The sequence below is a fragment of the Rhizophagus irregularis genome, chromosome 4, assembly GCF_026210795.1.
Source record: "Rhizophagus irregularis chromosome 4, complete sequence".
In the NCBI taxonomy this organism is placed as follows: Eukaryota; Fungi; Glomeromycota; class Glomeromycetes; order Glomerales; family Glomeraceae; genus Rhizophagus; species Rhizophagus irregularis.
In genome coordinates this window covers 2149074-2174681 of record NC_089432.1, presented here as the reverse complement: position 1 = coordinate 2174681, position 25608 = coordinate 2149074, and the positions used below count along the sequence as shown (strand labels likewise).

Below are 25608 nucleotides of genomic sequence, written 5' to 3'. Positions count from 1 at the left end.
AGTACGTGTTCACCGGATGAGGGATCGCAGAAAGTCTTCCGGATGGTGGATTGTTATGATTGACATAGAGGTTTATGTGCTCGTAGTACGTACCATACATTTGCTACTGGCTAGTAGTCATCTGCTTTGTGCACAAGTCGTAGCTACAATGACGCCACATAGGTGATCCCCAAGCCGATCCATATGGGAGGGCAGGGCGTGGTGCCCGTGGAAACGATACATATTTCTATGCCATGACTCATGACACTTACTTAGTTGTTGTTATTAAATACTATATGAGATTGCCATAGATCCTATGATGGCCACATAGGTGTCCTGGGGTTCCCTGCTTATGCATAGTTAACAGGGTGGTAAATCTTATATGGTATTAGGTGATAGTGACTAAAAATTTTGAAAATTTTGTAGGGCGTATATCAATTCATTTTGTCCTTATCTCTGAAAATATGAGATAAATCTGCATTATGAAATTTCTGAATTGGAGTAGGACGAATATTGAAGTCAAGATAATAATTTCAATTTTTTCAATATTTAAATTACATGATAAGGAAAAATATATATTGATTACGGATCGATAGGACTCCGAAGAATTCATATAAGTTTCCATCAATGCTGATATTTTGAATGTACAGTACAAAATAATATTTATCGTAATTTAAGATCTGCAATTAGATTAAAACTTTTATCAATTTGTTATTTATTTAGTTCTGATGTGTGCTTGAGAACGCTCATAGTTTGATAGATAAATTAAAAATCCATTTTTTCACAAGTTTAAATCATCAAAAACTATCGTTAATCCGTTGAAGTATGTAAAATATTTTTAAATTTTGTATATCATTAAACGCGATTAAACAAGTGGTACGTACTATATTTATTAAAAAAGTTGCAAGTTTATTACTCAAATTTTGTGGCCTTTGGTCGCAGTTTTTTAACCTTAGCGTTAACTTAATAAGGATATATTAATATAGTATTTTCTATAAATTATTATGCAACATTTAGTTTACATTTTTGTAAAATTGATTGTTACAATACTTTTTTAAAATTAAAGAAAAAAATGAATTTTGTATTAAAAAATTTAAATATCATTTCCTTTAGTTGTCGCAACTCGATCAGCAATTCGCATATTATTATCAGAACTGTACGTAAAAAAAATCCATTTTTTTCTTTTTTTAATTAAACTAATTAAAATAGTTAAAAAAAATTTTCATTTTCCCAGCTGTGGTAAATTTGCGAACTCCATAGATTTGGATTTTCCCATGACTGGGGTAATTACCAAAATTGACGATATTAATGTGTTACAAATAATATTTGACCATTTACAAATAAAGACAAGCAACATGGCACAAGATTTCTGGGGAAAATAACTTTATCGATTAATTCTATAATTAGCAACTAAGTGAAAAACCTAAAGTAAATAGGGCAGTAATAGGATACTAAGTTTATTTTCTTTATCAGATTAACTTGACGAAATAAATCGTTTAGATTGGTCCGCAAATCTGAAAGATTTGATTGATAGAAGTATAATTTTTATTAAAATTAAAATTGTGATCGAACGTGAACTTCAACAATGTTTATTTTCTTAGAAAGTAAACAAATTGTACAGTACTGATTTATTCTCATAAAGATATTCCAAATAAAGCCTCGTCATATTCCAAATCAAGTTGTATATAGTCCATAATTCACAAACGAACATTTCTAACAGGACAATCAGATGTATATATGAAATGTTTTAGCTATCTAATTTAAGAAAAAAAAAAGTATAAATACGTTTTTAACGATATTTTTTTCTCACATTAGTCAGATAAGTCAGCCACATATAATTGAATCAGGTGACAAAACATACAATCCATTCTGCTGATGTTATTCCAAATCGGGCCATAAATGAAAAAATCTAATTACAGTACGATGCTGAGACGTTGCTTTAATTAAAATGATTAAATATTGAAATATTAAATTGAAAAAAAAATAATTGACAACAAATAATAAACTCATCACTTTTTTTTTTTGTGTCATTATTTTTTTTTTTTGGTTCAAATCAAATAAATCCTCTCTTAATCTCTTGTTTCTAAAAATAAATAAGAAAAAATAATTATTGTGACCCTTACAAAGCCACATCGAGTTATTACTATTTATATCGATGTATAAACATTTAATTTACACATAAAAATTCTTATACTTTTTAACATATTTTTTATAATAAAGCAGTAAAATACTTTTATTCAAAATCGTCTCTTTCTTTTAAAAAAAAATATATATATACATATCTGAACGTATATTATAATAAACTACGTAAAAAAAAAAACTATTTAAATTCTTTATTGGAGTCGCACTGCAATGTAACACAAAAACAAAAAAGTCGGTACCATCAATTTGAGCTTTCTGATTGGATTTTGTAGATTACCTAGCGTGTATATATATCTGATATAGCAATAAATTAGATAAATTTGGTGATATCATTATAGGCCATTAAAATTGTAGATCACGAATTCACACGCCATGATTACGATCTATCTTTCAATCATTAATTTTCATATTTGGTTAAATTTAGATCAATTACTGCAAGCTAAAAGATTGTTATCCTATTTTAAAATCTAGGTCAACCTGGTCTAAAAATCATTCCCACGTAAAATTACAAAAAATTTCAAATTTTGATTCTTATTTGAAATACATATTTTGTGTCATTTTTTTTGGAAATCAATTTAAAAAATTTAAGAAATGAATAAAATAGATGACTTTATTTCTAAAAAGTATAATTCATCCGCCTCAGCTCCGGACAATCATCATTTAAGACTGTCAAATACAATTTACGAAGCAATCTTATTGTTCAATTTTAACATTGTATTTTTGAAACCTAAACAAGAATTATTTTTTTTGATGAATACTAAGATTGGTTTATCGTTCAAAATTCATTAACGAACAAAAACGTTAAAGTTTTTATAGTAATAATGAATTGATTGATAAATTAGAAAATTTATGTGGTTTATTGCATAATTACAAATAAATCCATCAAATAGATATACCGTCACACTATGCAATTAATGTTCTTAAATGTTAATATTTCATAAATGAAAAGTTTTAATAGAATAGTTACGTATATAATATAAGAAAGGTTTTAGATTTTTTCATAGAAGGTTTAATTTGTATAAATTTTTTAAGAAAAAACGGCATAGAACACATTCTATGTCAACAATGTATACATTATTCAGATGAGTAATCAAAAATTGGATCAGAAGATGAAAAATGTATCATTAAACGGTTTGTTCAGCTGATATGCTAAATTGGTTCTTAAATGATTTTTGAAAATTTAATATAACACGTTTTATTATACTAAATCGGGTTGTAAATGGTTCAATCTAAATGTCGATATGAGATAATTTTTTTATATAAAGGCATATCAAATCCGAATCCCTTTCAGACTAAAAAGTTTCAAAAAAAAATATTTCACTCTTAAAAAAAAAACTAAAATAATCCAAGCTTCATTATCGCGATGTATAAAGAATCTATTCGAGCATATCAGGATGGTAACAATCATCTATTTTGCACCGAAGCCTCAGCTGGAGTAAAGAGTGATTCGTTTGGCGCATCCGCAGAAGCAAAATATGGTACTTCAGCATACAGATACTGTGATGATGTAGGAGATCTTAAACTTTTAAGTGCAGGACTTGGAGCAAAAGCTGCAGCAAATGCTATTGATGGCCTCAAAGCTAAAGTTGAAGCACGTTATGATTTGGTAGATCTTGAAGTAGGAGGCCTTAAATCAAAAATTGGTCTCAGTGCTGACACTGGTGGATCAATTGGCTCCAATGGCGTAGAGGCTAAGGTTGCAGGTATTGGTTTTAAACTTGGTAAAGAAATAGGTGTTAGTCTTCCCTTTGGAGAAATTTCATTTGATTTGGGAAAATTGTTTTAATAGTTTCACTTATTTTAAAATTTACTGTAACTTGTCATATTTTACCTGTAATATTTTGATATTTGTTTACTACTATTTTTTATTGTTCTGTAAAATTTTTTATTTTACTTTTATATTTGTTATTTTACTTTGTTATTAATAAAGACAAGTTTCAATATTATCATATTATTATAAAAAAATTTACTTATCATAAATAAATAATTTTATGGCGCAGTTTTTTCATTCATGATAAATTTGTTTATTCTGCCCAAGACATGATATAATATAAATTGAATATTATGCTTTTAATTCACTGATTGATCCATGAATATTGTAATTTAAAATTTATATACTATCATATATTTATATTTATAAAACATTTCATATACTATACTTTCGCGAAATTTATAGCACTCTCCCGTCAATTAATTGCAATAGCATCATTATATAAATAATTAAATTAGAACCAATCATAATTTAATAAAAGTTAGATAAATAATAAAATAATAAATTAAATGATTATTCATAATAAAAGTAAGAAATTAATCTATATTGAAAAAGTTTAGTTCAATCATATTATTAATATAGGTTGCTTTCAAACTAACAAATCCTACATCTATAAATCTTTAGAATTAATTTGACAAAGAATTGAAATTGAAGATGGTATGTTTTTATTATTTCAAAGATTCCCGTATGTGTTCACAATTTTTTTTTTTGTTGTTAGTATTACTTAATAATTAAAAATATAATTTTAGTTTTTAAATATAGAAATTTTATTAACTCGTAGTCTCGTACTACAAAGTTGTTAATATGAGAAGATTATATTATAATAAAATTTCGAATTAATATGACATAACTGATAATAATTATTTTCTAAATTTTATTATTATATATTATGATTTATTAAATAGCTTAATCAGTAATTTCGTCTCCATTGAATTATGATTTATTTTTATTATGGGATTTTTGACTTATTGGGTATGCTTTAGGCTAAAATTTATTAAATTATTAACGTTAATAATAGCACTAACTATAGACTTTGTTTACATTACTGTTTATATAATCCATTTTCCAAAATTTGTTTTTTCATTTTAAAATTTTACTTTGGAATTTGGATTATCACGTTTTGAAAGTATAAATAATAATGATCAGAGTCAAGTTCACATCGTGAACCTGACTCTGATCATATCCATATAAGTATAATAAAATGATCATAAATCTATTTAAGCAAATTTTTTAATGCAGTAACATCGGCGATCAAATTTTCTAATTTCTATGTAATATATTTGACACAGCCATTTTACATTTTATACAATTCAAATTAAACTTATACAGGGTAATCTAAATGAAACCAAATTAATGCTGACCAACATTAAGCTCAAATGGTTCATGCCTGGATGTTACTAAGTAGGTATTTCGATCATGCATATGTGTATTTTTCCGGGTTATGTAAATATCGTAATAAGAAATTTTTTTATTACACCTAAAACCACATGTCACATGACTTAATGATTAGTAATAGCATGGAAGAAATTGGAAATTTTGTGGCGCAGTGGCAATCAAAAATTTATAATAATAAAATAAGGCCACGTAAGAGCTTGATTTTCAATGGAGCTGATTACGATAGAAGAACCGGAAAAAGGTTCAACTTATACACAAGTTTCTTGGGATGTTCACCGTCCCAATGCTATGCATCAAGAAATTTGTAGGTTAGATTATAAGCTTGACAATACACGTCCCGGATATCTAATATACTATAATATAAATGATAAAAATGCAAAGGGAGTCTCCTGTTTTGTGCCTTTGAGACGTCCTCACAATACCCCTAATAAAAGTCTCAGTAATGAAAATATTCACTGCTACTTCATTCCTCAAGGAACATCTCTTCCTGAAGGATTGGCTTTATTTTACACTCATAAAATGAAGCTTCGATTTCCCTCTGATGTTCAAGGAGCATTGCACTTCGTTATTGCCCCTACGATATCTATGACAAAAGAAAATTATGAACAATTAATAAGAAATTTAGATTGGCAGATATGTAATCTTAAAGCCTCTGCAGAGATGAATGAGCTGATTTCTCTTGATGATGATTTAGATGGTGTAGAAGACTTCCGAATGAAAGAGTTATATTGGCTCATGGAAATTTGGTATATGCAGACAACGTATGCCATGGACCGTCTTCATGCAAATGATATTCATACATGGATCGCATTGGATAAACCATCTTTTGATGATCTTATCCAGCATGAGTCTCGTGCTTATATAGTGTTTTCTGCCCTCTCTCGTATGAATGTTAGAACCCCAGCATCGCATGTAACAGAATTAACGTATTTGGGTGACATTTTAGGCGAATTAGAAGATGCTTTTGGATGGAAAAGCACAGAGTTGTATGAAGTAGGAATGGGAGATGTTGAATCAAAAAAGAATAAAAAAGATGATTTCGCTGAAAATTTAAATTATAGTGTTCCATTTGCAAAATTTCTTCCTTTAATTAATGATATTGTTAATTCTTATAACGAAATCATCGAATTAGTAGAAGCTGCTGAATATAACAAACGAACTTGTAAAATATTACAAAAACGAGTTCGTATTGTAGAATCAGCCATACAAGATCTTAGAGGAGAAAGAGAGGATAGAAAAGATTTTTTTAACAGTATAAATTATATACATTTACAAGATTTATTTGATATTATAACACGAATTAAAAAATTTATATTAGAAATTTCTCAAATGAAATCTTTAATAAAATATATTAAAGCTAAAAGTATTGAAAAAACTTTTAAAGAATTATGTAAAGAATTGGATGATTGTGTTAACGTATTATCTTTTTCTATTGAAATTAAAATTACTGATGAGTTTGAACAATTAAAAGCGGATCAAGATGATTTATTTAAAGTAAGATTAAAAGAAATTGAGTTTTATTATACATTTATGTGAATATAAAATTAATTATGTTATAATTTAATAATTATAGTATTTACAAGAAATGATGGTTGGTATTAGTGCTGACGTAAAAGATATTGGTGATGATACAAAAGAGATTGACAAAAACTTAAGTAATCAGTTTTTTTCAACAGTTGTGATGGTTAATGCAATGAATAATACAATGGAAAATTTTATGAACTATCAAACAAAAATTGATAGTATCTTTCAGGTACATCCACTAAAATTATCTGATTATATTCAGGATAAACCACGTAAAAATGGACGTGTGATTAAATGGTATAACATAAAAAATTATGAAGAATTCGCGTTTAAGATTATCCTTGGGAAAAAGGACGAAAAGATTATACAAAACCAAGTTACAATTCTTAAAGAACTTCATGATTGTCAAAATATCATAAAATATTATGGATTTACTCGTGATGAAAATAAGTGGTATTTGGTAACTGAATGGGCCGAATATGGTAATTTACGTGAATTTTATACACATTTTAAAAAACTATTCGACCTTAGATTAAAATTACGTATGTCTCTTGATATTGCCCGTGGATTAAATTTTTTAAGAACTGTTGAGGTAATTTTTATAACCAACCTTTTAACTAAACGAAACTTTTTATTTAATTCTTTTTTTTTTCTTTTTAGATTCTTCATCGTGATATTAGGGCTGAGAATATATTAATTACATTTGATAAGACAGCAAAACTTGCAAATTTTAAATTAAATCGTTTCTCAGTTGCTAAAAGCAAAAATTTAGAACGAGCTCGTTATTGTGCACCTGAATTGTTAGAAAAGCTTCCAAATAAATATGATTATAAATGTGAGGTTTATAGTTTTGGAATTTTACTTTGGGAAATTGCTGAAGAAAAAACTCCGTATCAAGATATTAATGATATTCAGGAAATAGCTGATAAAGTACGTAATAAATTATATAGAGAACCATTTTCTGAGAATAATCAAATGCCAGAGGAATTCAAACAATTAGAAATTGAAGGTATGTAAAATATTTAAAATATAATTTATTATACTTAATTAATTTCTTTTTTTTTACATATTTTTTTTAGCCGTTGATCAGGACCCAGATTTTAGGCCAAAAATTACAAAAATGTTTGAAGTTCTTAGAAATTGCGTCAAAGATCATTCATCAGGTTCTAGTAGTTCAAACTTAAGCAAAAAACCCTCCGCACTAAAGTCTACTCCAAAACGAACATACAACATTGATCAAGATTCATATGCCCCTCCTATTAATTTGTCATCATTAAAATACATGACACTCGCTGATGCAGCAAAACAACATAAGATGTATAAATATGGTAAACTTACTGGAGATGTAAAAACTGCATATGAATGTTTTGAAACCTATGCAGACTTGGATAAAACAAGTATAACAACCCGTAGTAATCAAATCAAAGCAAAATATTACAAAGCATTTTATATTTCAGGAGGATTGGTTAAGAGTCCTCCAAATAAAGATAAAATTGTTGCCGAATTATTTAAAGAGGTAGCTGATGATGAAGCAGATGAATTACCTGATGCAAAAGTAAGATATGGAGATTGTTTATATAATGGTAAAGGTGTTGAAAAGAATGTATCAGAAGCTCTTAAATATTTCGAAAAAGCTGCTGAAGATGGTCATAAAGTAGCAATGTATAACGTTGGAAATATGTATTATAATGGTATTGGTTGTACAAAAGATATAGAAAAAGCTAAATATTATATGAAATTAGCTGCTTATAGTGATTATGAACCTGCTATTACATTTTCTAAAACACATAACTTATAATAATTTAATAAATAAGTAAGTTATTTAAAGAAAATTTTTTTTATTTGTTATATACTTTCATTTTTATTTAACTAATAGATTATTTAATTTTAACGCTACATTATGCATTCGCTTAATATTCTCAAGTTACGTACTGTCTATTTTGTTACTCTATCACGCGTTACTTCTGGTTTTTTCCATCCAAGTATAAACCGGTATAAAAAGTTACATACATAGACTTACTCATAGACTTATTGCAATTAACAGGTTAATTAGCGAATGTTAATAATAGCAAGGAACTGATAGTGATAGGTCATCAATTTGTGTAATATGAGTTCATACATTTCCGTTATCCAGATGTAATACTTTAAGTGTAACGAAAAAAGATCTAATAAAAGACGTATCTACTTCATTTACTTGCTATTATAAAATCCAAAATTATTAGAAATATTTTTGTAACATGTACATTGTAATTATTGTACGTGGATTTATTTTTCTTTTTTTTCGATTAAATTACTAGAAGTGGGACATGATGATTAAAAAAGATGATTTCGCTGAAAATTTAAATGTTAGTGTTTCAATGGTTGTTCCATTTGCAAAATTTCTTACTTTAATTAATTATATTGGAAAATTTTTAACGAAATCATCGAATTAGTAGAAATTTCTGAACATAATAACGAACTTTTGAAACCGATATTAAAAAACGAGTTCATGTTGAGAAAAAAAGAAAATAACGAAAATCTTTTTTAATAAAACAAATCATGTTTACAAGATTTATGTGATATTATAACACAAGTTAAAAAAATTTATATTTAAAATTTCTCAAACGAAATCTTTGATATAAAAATTAAAACGAAAAAGTATTGAGGAAGCTTTTAAAGAATTATGTAAAGAATTTGACAATTGTGTTAATACCTTTTTCTATTGATGTTAAAATTGCTGATGAGCTTGGACAATTACTGTAAAAGCGGATCCATATAACTGCGTGTAAAGATTCAATAATAGACACCGAAATGATTTATTTAAAGTAAGATTAAAAAAATTGAGTTTTATTATACATTTATTTAAGTATGAAATTAATTATGTTGTATTTAATAATTATACCCTATAGAAAAAATTATGGAAAAAACTCCGATAAATGGTCATTTTTCAGTTTTTATTCCGAAGAAACTCAGACACGTTGATCATTTTTCTGAAAAATTTTTTATAGGGATAGTATATACAAGAAATGGTGGTGTGTATTAGTGCTGAGTGCTGACAGTGTTTACGTAGAAGACATTGGTGACTATACAAAAGAGATTGAACCCCGCCTCAAAAACTTAAGTAATCAGTTTTTCTCAAGTAAAAGTTAAAAATGAATATTATACAATGGAAAATTTTATGAACGAAACTTCTCAAAATCGAACAAAAATTAATAATATCCTTCAGGCACATCACTAAAACTATCAAAATAAATATGAAGGATTCGCTTTTAAAACTATCTCTGAGAAAAAGGACCACGCGTTTAATTGTAAATACCTCACGATTAACAATCTAAAAAGAAAAATAAAAAGGTTAATTAAATAAAAGTTTCGTTTAATTAAGTTGGTTATAGAGAATTACCTTAACGGCTTTTAAAAAATTTAATCCGCGAGCAATATCAAGAGATATACATAATTTTATTCTAAGATAGAATCAACTTTTATCATTTGTATATAATTCACATAATTATCATATTCGGCCCATTTAGTAATCAAATACCATTTACTCATTTACTGTATTTCCATCACAAGTAAGTCCATAAATTTTATGATGTTTTGATACTTTAACTTGATTTCATGTCTTAGGCGAGAAAAATCACAAAGTGCATAAAAATTTAACCACCAATTAAAAATCATGCACGTGATAATTTTAAGTTCGTTAAAAAAAAAAATTTAATTTAATCGCAACAATATTTTACAATGTGAAAAAAACAAAAATCTATAAATAATCTACTTCAATTATAACTAACATTTTTAAATTACATAATCTATTATTAAATTTAAGGAGGTTACAGTAACAATCAAAGGGATAAAAAAAATGTGTGCATTTTCAAAGAACGAATTCATAAATTCATATGTATCAAACAAATTTTATGCACAAAAAAAAAAAATACAATATGTACAAAAAAAAAAATTGAAACAGTAAAAATTTTTAGAACCATATTGGAAGACTTCAATCAAATAAACAAACATGCATTAATTACATCATGCATTATTGCATTGTTTTGCATGAATCAAATCATATCTTTTAAGACGGTAAATTAATTAATGTTTCAGACGGAAGTGACGGAACTGTTTTGAAAATTGCCGAAACGTTTCGCCAATTTTAAGTTCTGATTTCGGTCGTTCCGAAACTGCCTAAACTTGGCGATTCGAAAACCACAAAATGTGGTTCCTTCCTTTTTTGGATAATGCCAGGTTGTGTAATTCCGCCCACCGTAAAGCTAATTATTAAGCGCAGATCTAATTATATATTATGAACTCACAAAGTTGAAATCGTTTCAAATTTTTTTTAGATGTTTCACTATTATCTCGTAGTACGATACTTTCAGCAAAAAAAAAATCATATACAGACTGTATTCATGTAACATACAAACATAAAAAATTAATTTTTTTTGTGGAAAATTCCATATTAGAATTAAAAAATATATAATTGATTGTCTAGGAACTTTAATAGACGATCAAAAATCTTTCATTGAATTTTAATATGGCGTTATTTACTGTATCTACACTAAACCGGTAAAGTACGTCGCAGCTGAAGTACGCATGTGACCGATTTTAGGGAAAAAACATGATGCAAGGGATTTTACAAAAAGGATGTCTCCAAAGATAGTCCTCTCAGACAGACGATAACGCAACAGACGCAGAGCGATGATATGATTATCACCGGAATGTTCTCCACAAATAAAATTCAGCGAACCAATCAGCAGTCCTGCAGTGAGGAGTACTCTATCATTAATTTCATTATTTAAATTAGTATGACGGATTTTATATGAATGATGCACGCGTTAATTGATTCAAGTACACATTACAGATTTCAAAAAGTACTATCCGCATCGGGAAAATATAAAATTAATTGATCAAAATATGAATATTTATGGAGATTACTTTATTATTTAACGAAATATTGAAAAAATTACAATATCTAATTATTACGTTGTTTATAAAAAAAATGTGATAAATTAAGGAATAAATTACATACTTCAAATAAGCACTATAATATTATAAAATAAAATAAAATAATAATCTAAGTTTAAACACTTTTAATTTTGGCTTCGCCAATTTTATATTCCTTAAATTTAAGCACAAGGTTGTCTCCAACAACATCCTCAACAGTCATTGAAGGGAAATCTACTTCAAAAGGTGAACTGCCAGGTGGGTTGATTGTGACCTCCCTTCTAAACTCATCGGTAAGATCCTGTATGACTTTACCATCAACATCTTCTATACAAAGTTTGTAATCTCCAATATCCGGACTATCAAGACCAGTATTAAATTGTCCAATAACTCGACATTTCTCTTCAGGTATATTAGTCCAGGTGAATCGGCCTGTAACTTTACCTTCAAAATCAGCGAAAGCAACTTTACCCACTTGACGTTTAATCAATGGAGCGGTTTGAGATAATTCTATAAAGATCATACAAAATAATGTGACCATAGCAAAAAAGAATAATTTTCTTGAAATCATTTTTGCTTTTGTTTTTTAGAAAAAAAGTTTATTGAAGAAAATTAATTTGTTATTTTTATTGATAATATTATCTTTTTTTTTCTGTTAAAGAAGTGAAGCAAAATTGTCGCTTCTTATATATTTGTCAAAGGTTATTAATTCACCGTCCTAAAAAATACAATTGTATTGAAATATTCTTAATTAATGATTTGAGCCTGTCATGCAAAACAATGCATAATGTAATTAATGCACATTTGTTTTTTTCAATTGAAGACTTCCGATTATGGTTCGAAAAAAAAATTTTTTTTTTTTTTTGCAAAATATTATTGGTGAATAAATGTGTTTAATGCACATGAATTCGTGCATATTTTTTTTTTTTGTTCGTTCGTTTGTTTCGTCTGCAATTCGTAATAATAAATAGTTAATAATAGAATGTCAGTTAAAATATTCGTAAATTATTTATAGATTTTTTTTTTCTTTTTTTCTCAATGAAGATATTAAAGTGTCCAGCCATGATTGAGTTTCAGGTTTCTTTTCAATAGAATAATAATAGAATATTTTAATAAATTTTAATTAACGGTCAAGGACCCAAACAATGGTGGTAAATTATCCAAAACAATGGTTGATCTACTGTACATATTACTCCTGTTACCAAAGAAATGATCTCTTGTTACGTTACCTAATTACTGCATTACTTGAAAGCTTTTAACACCATATTATTTTCGATTGTAAAAAAAAAAATTATAAACAAAATTTGAATTATTTTAGAACGTCATTTATTGTCTAGTTTCTCATTTTTTAAAATTTAAATTTATTAATATATTTGACAACCATATTAAGACCATAATAATTTAAAAATCTTATTTTAAATTAATTATTCAAATATTATCCATATAAAAATATTATCATGTACAGAACGCATCTACAGTATTATCTAATTACTGTATAACGAAGGAAAAAGTTGCAGACATATTTTGTATAATTATGTCATTGCATTATGCATATCTAAAAATAAATTGGATAGACCAGTCCCCATTTTTTAAAACCTAGATTCCAGAAAAAAAGTTGAAACAGCAATTTATTTATTTTTATTCAATGATGAGTTCGAATTCAAACCTAATAATACCAATTAAAAAAAGACTCTACTTGTTACTTATTCTAAAGTATCTAGATAATTGGTATTAATCATATGGGAACGGAAAAAATAATCTGTCGACGTTAAATGAAATAAAGATTATCTCGTTATTTTGAGTGAGGTATCTTTAACGGTTTATTTGTGAAATTAAATAATATGCGTCATTACAATATTTGTTTATAATTAATGTTTCAGAAAATTTATTTAATTCAGGTTTCGCAAAATTTTGAAGATCTTATGCCATTTATGCGCCAATATTTTACTTTTTGACATGTTACCGGCTCATGGGCGCACAAATTTTATTAATTGGGATTTACAAAAATATTACTATATTGTAGATGTTAATTAATACTTATTAGTTTGTTGAAATTATTGAAATCTTTTGTAATAACTAATAAGCCAAAAAATAATGTTAATCAAAAAATGCAAAAAAAAATGCTCAATTTTATTTAATTGAACCATCGTCATCATATTTTGTGTTAAATAATATTAACTTCAAGGTTTAAATAGTATGACGCAAAAAAAGAGTAAATCGAAAATGTTATACAAAACCACGTCAAACTAATTAAATTGGTTAGTTTTTTTAGTCAAAAATTCAGACGGAACTAACAATATATTGACCAGAATTATAGCCTAAAATTAAAAACATGGATATTTACATCTTTTATCTGAACCAATATTTTGTTATTTAAATATATAAGATGATGCATAATTTCTAAAATTGAAGAGACAAAACTGAACCCGGTATTAAATCCGAAGTGGTGCCAAGAAACATAGAATTGACGAACAACGGTATCATCAAGTGTAGAAGTATTAAGTATATAGTCCTTCTTTACACTTCGGACTAATAAAAAAAATTATCTAGAGATCAAATTTCCGAAAATTTATCAATATAGGAAATATAGGGTCAGAATGGGCGTTTGAATGCAGGGATTTTCTACTCAATCTAAATTTGAATAGTATTATACGCGAGTCGAAACCCTACACCGCCAAATCATATAACTACGGTTAGTAAATTTATTCCTACATATTATACAGTATATATCTCTGGACCTAGAATAAATGTCTTAAAAAATTGCTTATAATATGGTATCATGTGACAAATTGGGTAACTGCTTACGAATCCATATCGATGCGTAACTGTCGATCGATACTATAAATAAGTTTATTTCTTTACCATAAATATTTATTGTTTTTAAAAAATGAGAAATTTGTACGTCCTAACTAATTTGAAAGATTTTTTTTTTTTTTTTTTTTTATCCAACGTCAGACTTTCTTAGTAGTGATTAATTAAAACTTAAGGGATAATTACTTTTTGTTACAATTTTCCTTTATTTCAATTGTCGACCAATCTTTGGAAGGATAATGCTTCATTTTCCACTTAAGTTCTTTTAACAGATTTTTTCTTTTATTCGCATCTTCAACAGTGACTGTATCTATTGCAGCCCCAAGTTTAATGGCTTCTTTAAATGCATAGAGTCGTCGATTATCTAAGGAGTGTTTCTTGCCGTTTGAACAAGTCCACACGCGAATAGGTTTAATTTCTTTTGGTGACGTTCTGCCATTCACGAGACTTGTAATAGTATCTTCGACTCTTCTACCCACTTCGCCCCTTTTCTTAGGCGTGAAGTTTGGTTTTATGCAGCATTGGGAATATAGAATCTGGCGCGGGTCTACTTCAACAAAGGACGTAAGTTCTAGGAAGTCACATAACATGTTCTTTAATTCATCTCTCTTTTTCCCGCTTATTTTTAAAATTTCTTTCCCTTCTTTATCGTTTATTAGTTTAATACATTTTACAAGTATTGTTTTAGTAGGGTTTTTAAGAATATCATCAGCATTAATACCATATGATACGGCAAGATTTTGATACTACAAGAAATGAAAACGAAAGTTAAGTTATAATATAAATTAAGTAAGGAATTAAATAAATAGTATTCTATTCACCATCATTAACAATAAATTTTTTTAATGGAGACAGAGAAATGTGCATAATAACGTCTTACATATTTATTTTAAGAGGGGTGAGGCGCATCCGGAATAAAATCTCCTTGTTAATGTCGATCATTCCAATTTTCTTTTATTAAATGTTTAACAATAAATAAAATTGCATATTTATCATTGGATGTGGATCTATTCAATTTTATCGTTTCATGGTCATTCGCACTCTTCTTTTGGTTAGACAGGACTTGGTGTCAGGCCGTTGCATACCTTTTGTGCAAAGCGAACCATTCCATATATAGGAAACAAAAAACACAATTACGAGCATAACCTACCTGTGCAAAAAATTAATAGTCACGTGATTGCAGATGGTTTTAACTGTTAATGGAAGCAATAACTGTAAATATAAGGGTTCATACACTGGCCTATAATAAATGTTCGGATTTTCATCACGTGAATTTGCATCCCTGTGTTACGATCGGCGATTTCTCCCTATCGTACATATAAATAAAGGAGATAACAAAAATATTATTTTTCACTCCTCTTCTAGTTCTCAATGCCTGGAAAACAAGTTTCAAAAGCTAACCGGGAACGAATTATCGGCGCCTATATTACTGGTACTAAGCAAAGAGTCATTTCCGTTTAACTTAATATACCAGAGAGTACCGTATGTGATATTGTAAAAAAGTATAAAGAAACAGGTTCTACAGAACCTAAGCAACGTCCTGGAAGACCAAAAACGCTCAAAAAACGCGATACCCGAGCTTTAAAACGTATCATACGAACTGACCGGTTTTCTCCTCTAGGTGATGTAACAGACAAGTTTAATACCAGTCTTGACACAACTTTCCACTATAATACAGTCAGAAGATACCTTCATGATGAAGGTCTCGGAAGTTACACTGCAAAAAAAAAGCCTCGTTTAACCGAAAAACATCGAACTGACCGCTTGAAATGGTGTAAAGATAAAAAAAATTGGGCAGAAGAGTGGAAACAAATGGTATGGTCAGACGAATCAAGGTTCGCTCTTTTTCAATCAGATGGTCGAGCAAGAGTATGGAGAAGTCCCAGAGAAACGTACAATAAAGATTGTATTCAATCTACAGATAAGTTTGGAGGGGGATCGGTAATGTTTTGGGGTGTTTCGGTTGGCATGGGGTTGGACCTTTGATCGTGGTGGAAGGGAATATGGATTCTGATGAATACGTTAATATTCTGGCTAACCATTTCATCCCATGGGTTGACAATTATCCCAACTCTATTTTTCAGCAAGACGGAGCATCATGTCATACTTCAACTTACACCGTTTGGTGGATGAGAACACATAACATTCCAATTTTAGATTGGGTGGCGCAAAGCCCTGATCTTAACCCGATTGAGAACCTGTGGAACCATTTGGATAGTCAGGTTCGAAAAAGGAAGCCTGTACCCAGGTCTAAACAGGAGTTAATTGAGGTAATACAAGACGAGTGGCGAAAAATCACTATTGAAACATGTCAACGCCTAATTTTGAGTATGCCTAATCGGGTTAAAGCAGTAATTAAGGCCAAAGGTGGCCATACCAAATATTAATTTTTTCGTGATAATATTTTTCATATAATTACTTTATATTTTATATTTTAATATAATAAAATTTATTTGTCAATTAATAAGTACAAAAAAATTTTTTATATGTACACAAAATTATGAATTTTACATGTAAATTTTATAAATAAAAAAAAAATCCGAACATTTATTGTAGGCCAGTGTATTAATTTTGCATTTGTCAAATAATAAGTACTGTATATTTATTATTATAGCATCACATTCTGTCTGAAATCATCGTCAAATATCGAAATTATTAATTTATGACACGGAATAATTTTTTTCCTCTTCATATTAATCAATTTTTTTTTTATAAATGTCCTGCGCCATGCTTAACTTTAACTTCCATGTACAATTACGCTTTATAGTATCAGTCATTAAAACGCTTCAAACTTTTGAATAAACTTCTTCAATAAATTAAGAAAACTCAACAATGTTTAGTTAGTAACACTAAACCTGTAAAATTTACTGAAAATTCAGATAATGATAAGCTATTACGAAAGATTATTTTAAATATTATGGTTATAATTATTATTTTAGTAATTTCACAAAAATTGGCTCTGGAGGTTTCGGAAAAGTTTACCATACAAATTGGAAAATTCTCATACTTATTTAGCATTAAAAACTTTTTTTAATTACGACAATGCTACAACTAAAGAAATTGTTAATGAGGTATATTATATGATATATTTTTTACTTTATAATTTATATACTTAAAAAATTCTATTTAATGCTTTTAGCTTAAAATTCAACGGGAAGTGGATTTTTATGAGAATATTATTCGTTTCGTTTCTTTGGCATTGCAATAGGTTCAATATTACAATATATATATATTTTTTTTAAATTTAATTTGAGTGTAACCATAAATAATTTTTTTTTTAGAAGAAAAATCGAAATGATAATTCAAAAAAAGTAATGGAATATGCCGATAATGGTAATCTTCGAGAGTATTTGAAAGAAAAATTTGATAATCTTACTTAGAATAATAAATTTACTCTGGCGTTACAGCTGGCTCGTGCTATATTATGCTTACATACTTTAACGAAGGAATTATTCTTATATCGTTTGCATAATTAATAAATTTATTAAAATATAATTAATATTAAATAGCATTCCAAAAATGTATTGGTTCATCATAATATGATCAAATTGGCTGATTTTGGGTTATCACTTATCAAAAAGAATTGAAGGATCATCTAACTTCCAATCTTCAACAAAATTATTTGGAGTAATGTCTTATGTTGACTCAAAAAGTTTTAGTAATCAAGGTTACGAATTAAATAAAAAGAGTGATATTTTTAATATTTATGGGAGAGATATCTAGTGATAAAACTTCTTTGAAGGTAAACCATATAATGGTCAAATGATTCTCATCCGTGAAAAGAGGAATCTTAACCTGTTCCTAGGGGTATACGTTACTTATCCTGTTCCCCCTTACGTCACACACTGATTTTATTTGTTCATCGTTTACGCTTCAACAATAAACTGTATACACGCTCTCTTCTCTCTTTTTCTTTCACTTTTTCTCATTTCTATGAAATCGTTTGACAGATGATTAATTTAAATTTATCAAATTACTTGAGGTTTATAAGAGTTTCTATAGTAAAAATTACGGTGCGCGCTTGTTTTTAACTTTATTAATATAATTACAACAGCTTATCCAAAGTAAACGCGTACTTAAGGGTTAAATAAAGTTGTTCTGCAGATATGGGACTATTAACTATTAAGTATTTAATTTTATCAAGTTAAGTGCGAATATTTATGAAGTTATATTTATTTTTTTTTGTTATATTTTATACAGATACTTTGTCGCGTAATTTAAACATCTTGGCCAAACATAACTAATTTTGAATAAGTACAATTGTTTAATGAATATAAAAGTATTTAAATATTAATTTACGTTATGTCTGAGTTAGTATTCATAGAGTTGACCAACATTTTTTGTAATAAAATTTAGTAATTTACTGTGTATATACAAGTTTTATGAAAATTTTGTGTTTTTTTATTAAAGTTTAATAAAATACAAAATAAAATTATTAAACTGAAAAAGCTGAATAAAATATATTAAGTATTATAAAAAAATTTTCCTTCTTGTTATATGTGTAATTAAATTTTTTTCGCTCTTGTTTTTTTCGTTCATTTTTTTTCGCGAAATAAAATATTTTCTAAGATAAAGTTACACGAAATTTGTGGCTACAATTTGAGCCAATCATATTTAAGAAAAAGGGGAACAGAATAATATCGTATACCCGGGGTACAGGTTAAGGATCCCCTTTTTGATTGGCCAGATTGGCCACATGATCGTGTCATGACCCGTAAAATTTGCTACCAGACCCGAATTTTTCCGGTCACCCGTCGGGTGCTCTGAGTGAATGTTGTAAGACCTAAGCTCGTTATACTTAACAAAATAATACTTTATTAATAATATAAATAAATACAATAATATGCTTAGTTTAACAATATTAAGTAATGGCTAAATATTTATCAAAATTAGCTGCTATTTATAAGAGTTCGGTTAAACATTTATCCTAAAGAAATCTGCTGCGCCTCTCTAACCTATGTTTGGTGAACTACCCAAGTGGCACCGACAAAAATTTAGCGATCACGTCATTCCCAAAAATGGTAAGCAGATTTAACGAAAAAATTTATTGTTATTATTTTTTTTGAATAAAACTTACTACAGACATTTTCTAATTTTAAAATTCATACACTATATCTAAATTTGCTTGCTCTGCAAGTTTACTTGGGCAATAAAGGTAGGTTTTGAATACAGATTTTTGTAAAATTAATTATTTACGAATTATCATATAAAAAGTCAAAAATTTATATTTAAAACGTATTTTTCTCTTCTAGGTAAATTTGTAGAGCGTTCAAAATACACATACCATGTAAGTTTAAAAAATGTATGGCATTTATATTGTGTTTTATTCTTATTTTTTTTATTTTTTCGTTAAATCTGCTTACCATTTTGGGAATGATCGACAAAATTGGTCACGTGATCGCTCGGTGCCACTGGGTACGCATCTTTTTCCACTATGTTTTGCGGCAAAAATCTGAAATTCAGCAAGTATTAGTACTTGCTACTTTTCATGTTTTTGAAATTTTCATTTTTCCTCATTTTCGATCTTCAAAACCATTCCCTTATTTGTAAATTATCCTAATTATAGATTTTCGTCATGATCTGCAAATTAATCACCTCTTCTAATAATCATTTGACAATTCTCTAAAATGATCTATTAGTTTAACGTCATTTCGGACAAATTAAAATACAATTTTAAACTACTAAAAATTTATACACTAATTCTAAATATGATACTGCGCCTTATGATTAATAAATTTACTAGGTATATTACGGCATTACAGTGTCTAACATGCGCCAGAAAATTATAACATATGTCAGAAACTTGCGCAAGTTGCATTTGGTAACATGCGCCAGAAGTTACATTTAGTAACATGAGCTGAAAAAAAAAAATGTTTATTTAAATAACTATTTTATTTATAAAAATTTATATTTTTTATGTAAACCTTAAATTTAATGTTAAAAAATGAAGCACATAGCTTAATACTATAATTTATAGTTTATAACTTTAAATAAAGCATAAATCAATAAACTTCTTTTACTACAAAAACAATTTAATGACAACAAAATAAATAAGTTGAGGTACAATACTAATTACCGTTAGTTACAAATTGAATTGTACCTGTGACGATCTTGTAACAGTAATTACATTTGCATCATATATGCATGTACCAATTAAATGTAATGTATAATCCGACCAGTGTGTACTGTGACAATCTTGTAACTGTAACCACTACCTGCATCAAATATTATATACCTCTACTTACATGACATTAATAAGGCTACATTTTTTTTATTTATTTACTTTATTTTATTCCAAAAAAATTGTTGTAAGTTTACTTCTGGTTGAACTATTTTTTTTAATAACTCATTCATGATATATTAAATAAAAATAAATTGTCTAAAAAAAATTCGTCTGAAAAATTATTTATTCAGTAAATAAATTCCTAAAATAACCAAAATGGGAACCAAAATTAGTAAATCAAATATCTCAAATGAAAATACCAATACAGTAAACACCAAAAATCATTTATTATTTAATAAATCTATTGAAAAATTAGCATAAAATGGTGATAAAGAAGCAATGTTTAATTTGGCCATGTGTTATAAAAATGGCAAAGGAATAGAAAAGAATTTAGAAAAAGCCTTTCACTGGTATCAAAAAGCAGCAGAAAAGGATCATATTGAAGCAATGTTTAATTTAGCCAATGGCTATTATAATGGAAAAGGAACAGAAAAGAATCTAGAAAAAGCCTTTTATTGGTATCAAAAATCAGTAGAAAATGGTGATAAAGAAGCAATACTTAATTTAGCTATATGTTATAATAATGGAGAAGGAACAAAAAAGAATTTTAAAAAAGCCTTTCATTCGTATCAAAAAGCAGCAGAAAATGGTTTTAAAGAAGCAATGCTTAATTTAGCTATATGTTATAATAATGGAGAAGGAACAGAAAAAAATTTAAAAAAGGCCTTTCATTGGTTTCAAAAAGCAGCAGAAAATGGTCATATTAAAGCAATGTTTAAATTAGCTAATTGTTATTATAATGGAGAAGGAACAGAAAAGAATTTAGAAAAAGCCATTCATTGGTATCAAAAATCAGCAGAAAATAATGTTAAAGAGGCAATGTTTAATTTAGCTATGTGTTATGAAAATGAAGAAGAAACAGAAAAGGATTCCTTTTATTGGTATCAAAAAGCAGCAAAAAAAGATCATATCAATGCAATATTTAAATTAGCCAGTTGTTATAGAAATGGAAAAGGAACAGAAAAAACTTTAGAAAAAGCCTTCTATTGGTATCAAAAAGCAGCAGAAAAAGATCATGTTGATGCAATGTTTAAATTAGCCAATGGCTATTATAATGGAGAAGGAATCGAAAAAAATTTAGAAAAAGCCTTTTATTGGTATCAAAAAGCAGAAGAAAAAGATCATATTAAAGCAATGTTTAAATTAGCTAATGGCTATTATAATGGAGAAGGAACAGAAAAGAATTTAGAAAAAGCCTTTTATTGGTATCAAAAAGCAGCAGAAAAAGGCATTAAAGGAGCAATGTTTAATTTAGCTATATGTTATAAAAATGGAGAAGGAACAGAAAAAAATTTAGAAAAAACCTTTTATTGGTATCAAAAATCAGCAGAAAAAGGTGATAAAGAAGCAAGGTTTAAATTAGCTATATGCTATAGAAATGGAAAAGGAACAGAAAAGAATTTAAAAAAAGCCTTTCATTGGTATCAAAAAGCAGCAGAAAATGGTCATATTAAAGCAATGCTTAAATTAGCCATTAATTATTATGATGGAGAAGGAACAGAAAAGAATTTTAAAAAGGCCTTTTATTGGTTTAAAAATGCAGCAGAAAATGGTAATAAAGAAGCAATGTTTAATTTAGCCATATGCTATAGAAATGGAAAAGGGACAGAAAAGAATTTTGATAAAACCTTTTATTGGTATCAAAAAGCAGCAGAAAATGGTTATATTAAAGCAATGTTTAAATTAGCTAATGGCTATTATAATGGAAAAGAAATAGAAAAGAATTTAGAAAAAGCATTTTATTGGTTTCAAAAAGCAGCAGAAAATGGTTTCAAAGAAGCAATGTTTAATTTAGCTACATGTTATGAAATGAAGAAGGAACAGAAAAAAATTTAGAAAAAGCATTTTATTGATATCAAAAAGCAGCAGAAAATGGAAATGAAGAAGCAATGTTTAATTTAGCCTGCAGTTATTATAATGGAGAAGGAACAGAAAAGAATTTAGAAAAAGCTTTTTATTGGTATCAAAAAGCAGCAGAAAATAGTGATAAAGAAGCAATGTTTAATTTAGCCATGTGTTATAATAATGGAGAAGGAACAGAAAAGAATTTAGAAAAAGCCTTTCATTGGTATCAAAAAGCAGAAGAAAATGGTATCAAAGAAGCAATGTATAATTTAGCTAATAGCTATTATTATGGAGAGGGAACAGAAAAGAATTTAGAAAAAGCCTTTTGTTGGTATCAAAAAGCAGCAGAAAATGGAAATGAAGAAGCAATGTTTGAATTAGCTAATGGTTATTATAATGGGAAAGTGATAGAAAAGAATTTAGAAAAAGCCTTTTATTGGAATCAAAAAGCGGCAGAAAATGGTGTTAAAAAAGCAATGCTTAATTTAGCCGTGTGTTATAATAATGGAGAAGGAACAGAAAAAAATTTAGAAAAAACCTTTTATTGGTATCAAAAAGCAGCAGAAAATGGCGATAAAGAAGCAATATTTAATTTAGCCATGTGTTATAATAATGGAGAAGGAACAGAAAAGAATTTAGAAAAAGCCTTTTATTGGTATCAAAAAGCAGCAGAAAATGGAAATGAAGAAGCAATGTTTAAATTAGCCAATAACTATCATAATGGAGAAAGGACAGAAAAGAATTTAGAAAAAGCCTTTCATTGGTATCAAAAAGCAGCAGAAAATGATGTTAAAGAAGCAATGCTTATTTTAGTTATATGTTACAATAATGGAGAAGGAACAGAAAAGAATTTAGAAAAAGCCTTTTATTGGGATCAAAAAGCAGCAGCAGAAGATGGGGATGAAGAAGCAATGTTTAAATTAGCCAATGGCTATTATAATGGAAAAGGTACAGAAAAGAATTTAAAAAAAGCCTTTTATTGGTTTCAAAAAGCAGCAGAAAAAGATCTTATTGATGCAATGTTTAAATTAGCCAATGGCTATTATAATGGAGAAGAAATAGAAAAGAACTTAGAAAAAGCCCTTTATTGGTTTCAAAAAGCAGCGAAAAAAGAACATATAAATGCAATGTTTAAATTAGCCAATGGCTATTATAATGGAGAAGGAATAGAAATGAATTTAGAAAAAGCCTTTCATTGGTATCAAAAAGCAGCAGAAAAAGGTGTTAAAGAAGCAATGTTTAATTTAGCTATATGTTATGAAAATGAAGAAGGAACAGAAAAGAATTTAGAAAAATCTTTTTATTGGTATCAAAAAGCAGCAGAAAAAGGTGTTAAAGAAGCAATGTTTAATTTAGCTATGTGTTATGAAAATAAAGAAGAAACAGAAAAAAATTCCTTTTATTGGTATCAAAAAGCAGCAGAAAAAAATCATATTAATGCAATGTTTAAATTAGCCAAATGTTATAGAAATGGAAAAGGAATAGAAAAGAATTTAAACAAAGCCTCTCATTGGTATCAAAAAGCAGCAGACAATGGTGTCAAAGGAGCAATGCTTAATTTAGCTATATGTTATAATAATGGAGAAGGAATAGAAAAGAATTTAGAAAAAGCATTTTATTGGTATCAAAAGGCAGCAGAAAATGGAGATGAAGAAGCAATGTTTAAATTAGCCAATGGCTATTATAATGGAAAAGTGATAGAAAAGAATTTAAAACAAGCCTTTTATTGGTATCAAAAAGCAGCAAAAAATGGTATTAAAGAAGCAATGTTTAATTTAGCCAATGGCTATTATAATGGAGAAGGAACAGAAAAGAATTTTAAAAAAGCCTTTTATTGGTATCAAAAAGCAGCAGAAAATGGGAATGAAGAAGCAATGTTTAATTTAGCCAATGGCTATTATTATAGAGAAGGAAAAGAAAAGAATTCAAAAAAAGCTTTTCATTGGTATCAAAAAGCAGCAGAAAAAGGTGTTAAAGGAGCAATGTTTAATTTAGCTATATGTTATAAAAATGGAGAAGGAACAGTAAAGAATTTAGAAAAAGCCTTTTATTGGAATCAAAAAGCAGCAGAAAATGGTGATAAAGAAGCAATGTTTAATTTAGCATTATGTTATAAAAATGGAGAAGGTACAGTAAAGAATTTAGAAAAAGCCTTTTATTGGTATCAAAATACAGCAGAAAATGGTATTAAGGATGCTATGCTTAATTTAGCCATATGTTATAAAAATGGAGAAGGAATAGAAAAGAATCTAGAAAAGGCCTTTTATTGGAATCAAAAAGCAGCAGAAAATGGTATTAAAGCAGCAATGATTAATTTAGTCAATAGTTATAGAAATGGAGAAGGAACAGAAAAAAATTTAGAAAAAGCCTTTTATTGGCATCAAAAAGCAGCAGAGAGTAATAAAGTAAATCCTAAAAATGAAGCTGAATTATGTAATGAATGTGAACAATCATATTCTGATTATCAATGGTGCCAGCAATGTAATACTAAACGATTTCAACAATATTTTTCAAAGTGGACTAGTAAAAATGAATTTATTGATAAATTTATTCAAAAAGCGCAACTAAATGCTAAAAATAGTTATGAAATTTTAGAGTGGATACCTTATAATAAATTGTCAAATATTAATTATCATGATAAAGGAGGATTTAGTGAAATTCATAAAGCTATCTGGTTAGATGGACCCATTTTTAGTTGGAATTATGACAAACAACAATGGAATAGACAGATTGGTCATGAAGTCATTCTTAAAATACTTAATAATTCATCAAGTTTGAATAATAAATTTCTAGATGAGGTATAGTATTTATGTTTAATAAAAAATTTTATTTTCTTTTTCAAAAATTTAACAATTTTCTTATTATTTATATAGTGGAAATATCATTATATTTGTCAGAAAAAATCATTTTCAAAATTTGTTCAATTCTTTGGTTTTACTCAAGA

General features: G+C 27.7%; 6 protein-coding genes across 6 annotated transcripts; 4 read left to right on the top strand and 2 right to left on the bottom strand.

The window, feature by feature from the left end:
- Positions 1 to 3410: 3410 nt before the first annotated feature.
- On the top strand, positions 3411 to 4105 carry OCT59_023828 (uncharacterized protein). Its single transcript, XM_066134989.1, has one exon. It carries the CDS (start codon positions 3485 to 3487, stop codon positions 3905 to 3907), a length of 423 nt encoding a protein of 140 aa, XP_065991062.1. The 5' UTR covers positions 3411 to 3484; the 3' UTR covers positions 3908 to 4105.
- Positions 4106 to 5494: 1389 nt separating this feature from the next.
- On the top strand, positions 5495 to 8609 carry OCT59_023827 (uncharacterized protein; the record flags this gene model as incomplete). The annotated part of the gene is made up of 4 exons (XM_066134988.1): positions 5495 to 6781; positions 6861 to 7403; positions 7472 to 7820; positions 7891 to 8609. 4 exons carry the CDS (start codon positions 5495 to 5497, stop codon positions 8607 to 8609), a joined length of 2898 nt encoding a protein of 965 aa, XP_065991061.1.
- Positions 8610 to 11861: 3252 nt separating this feature from the next.
- Positions 11862 to 12296, bottom strand: OCT59_023826 (uncharacterized protein; the record flags this gene model as incomplete). The annotated part of the gene is made up of 1 exon (XM_025310898.2): positions 11862 to 12296. The coding sequence occupies one exon, from the start codon at positions 12294 to 12296 to the stop codon at positions 11862 to 11864; it is 435 nt and encodes a 144-aa protein (XP_025176701.1).
- Positions 12297 to 14526: 2230 nt separating this feature from the next.
- OCT59_023825 (uncharacterized protein) lies at positions 14527 to 15389 on the bottom strand. The gene is made up of 2 exons (XM_025318191.2): positions 15358 to 15389; positions 14527 to 15282 (listed from the first exon to the last, which is right to left on the bottom strand). The coding sequence occupies exons 1-2, from the start codon at positions 15361 to 15363 to the stop codon at positions 14719 to 14721; spliced, it is 570 nt and encodes a 189-aa protein (XP_025176702.1). The 5' UTR covers positions 15364 to 15389; the 3' UTR covers positions 14527 to 14718.
- Positions 15390 to 21098: 5709 nt separating this feature from the next.
- Positions 21099 to 22655, top strand: OCT59_023824 (uncharacterized protein; the record flags this gene model as incomplete). The annotated part of the gene is made up of 1 exon (XM_066134987.1): positions 21099 to 22655. The coding sequence occupies one exon, from the start codon at positions 21099 to 21101 to the stop codon at positions 22653 to 22655; it is 1557 nt and encodes a 518-aa protein (XP_065991060.1).
- A 53-nt stretch (positions 22656 to 22708) lies between these two features.
- Positions 22709 to 25188, top strand: OCT59_023823 (uncharacterized protein; the record flags this gene model as incomplete). The annotated part of the gene is made up of 2 exons (XM_066134985.1): positions 22709 to 25097; positions 25181 to 25188. The coding sequence occupies 2 exons, from the start codon at positions 22709 to 22711 to the stop codon at positions 25186 to 25188; spliced, it is 2397 nt and encodes a 798-aa protein (XP_065991059.1).
- Between the last annotated feature and the right edge of the window lie 420 nt (positions 25189 to 25608).

Bases quoted from the DNA above. Each gene is read 5' to 3' on its own strand.
- OCT59_023828 (XM_066134989.1), top strand. From the start codon at position 3,485: ATGTATAAAGAATCTATTCGAGCATATCAGGATGGTAACAATCATCTA.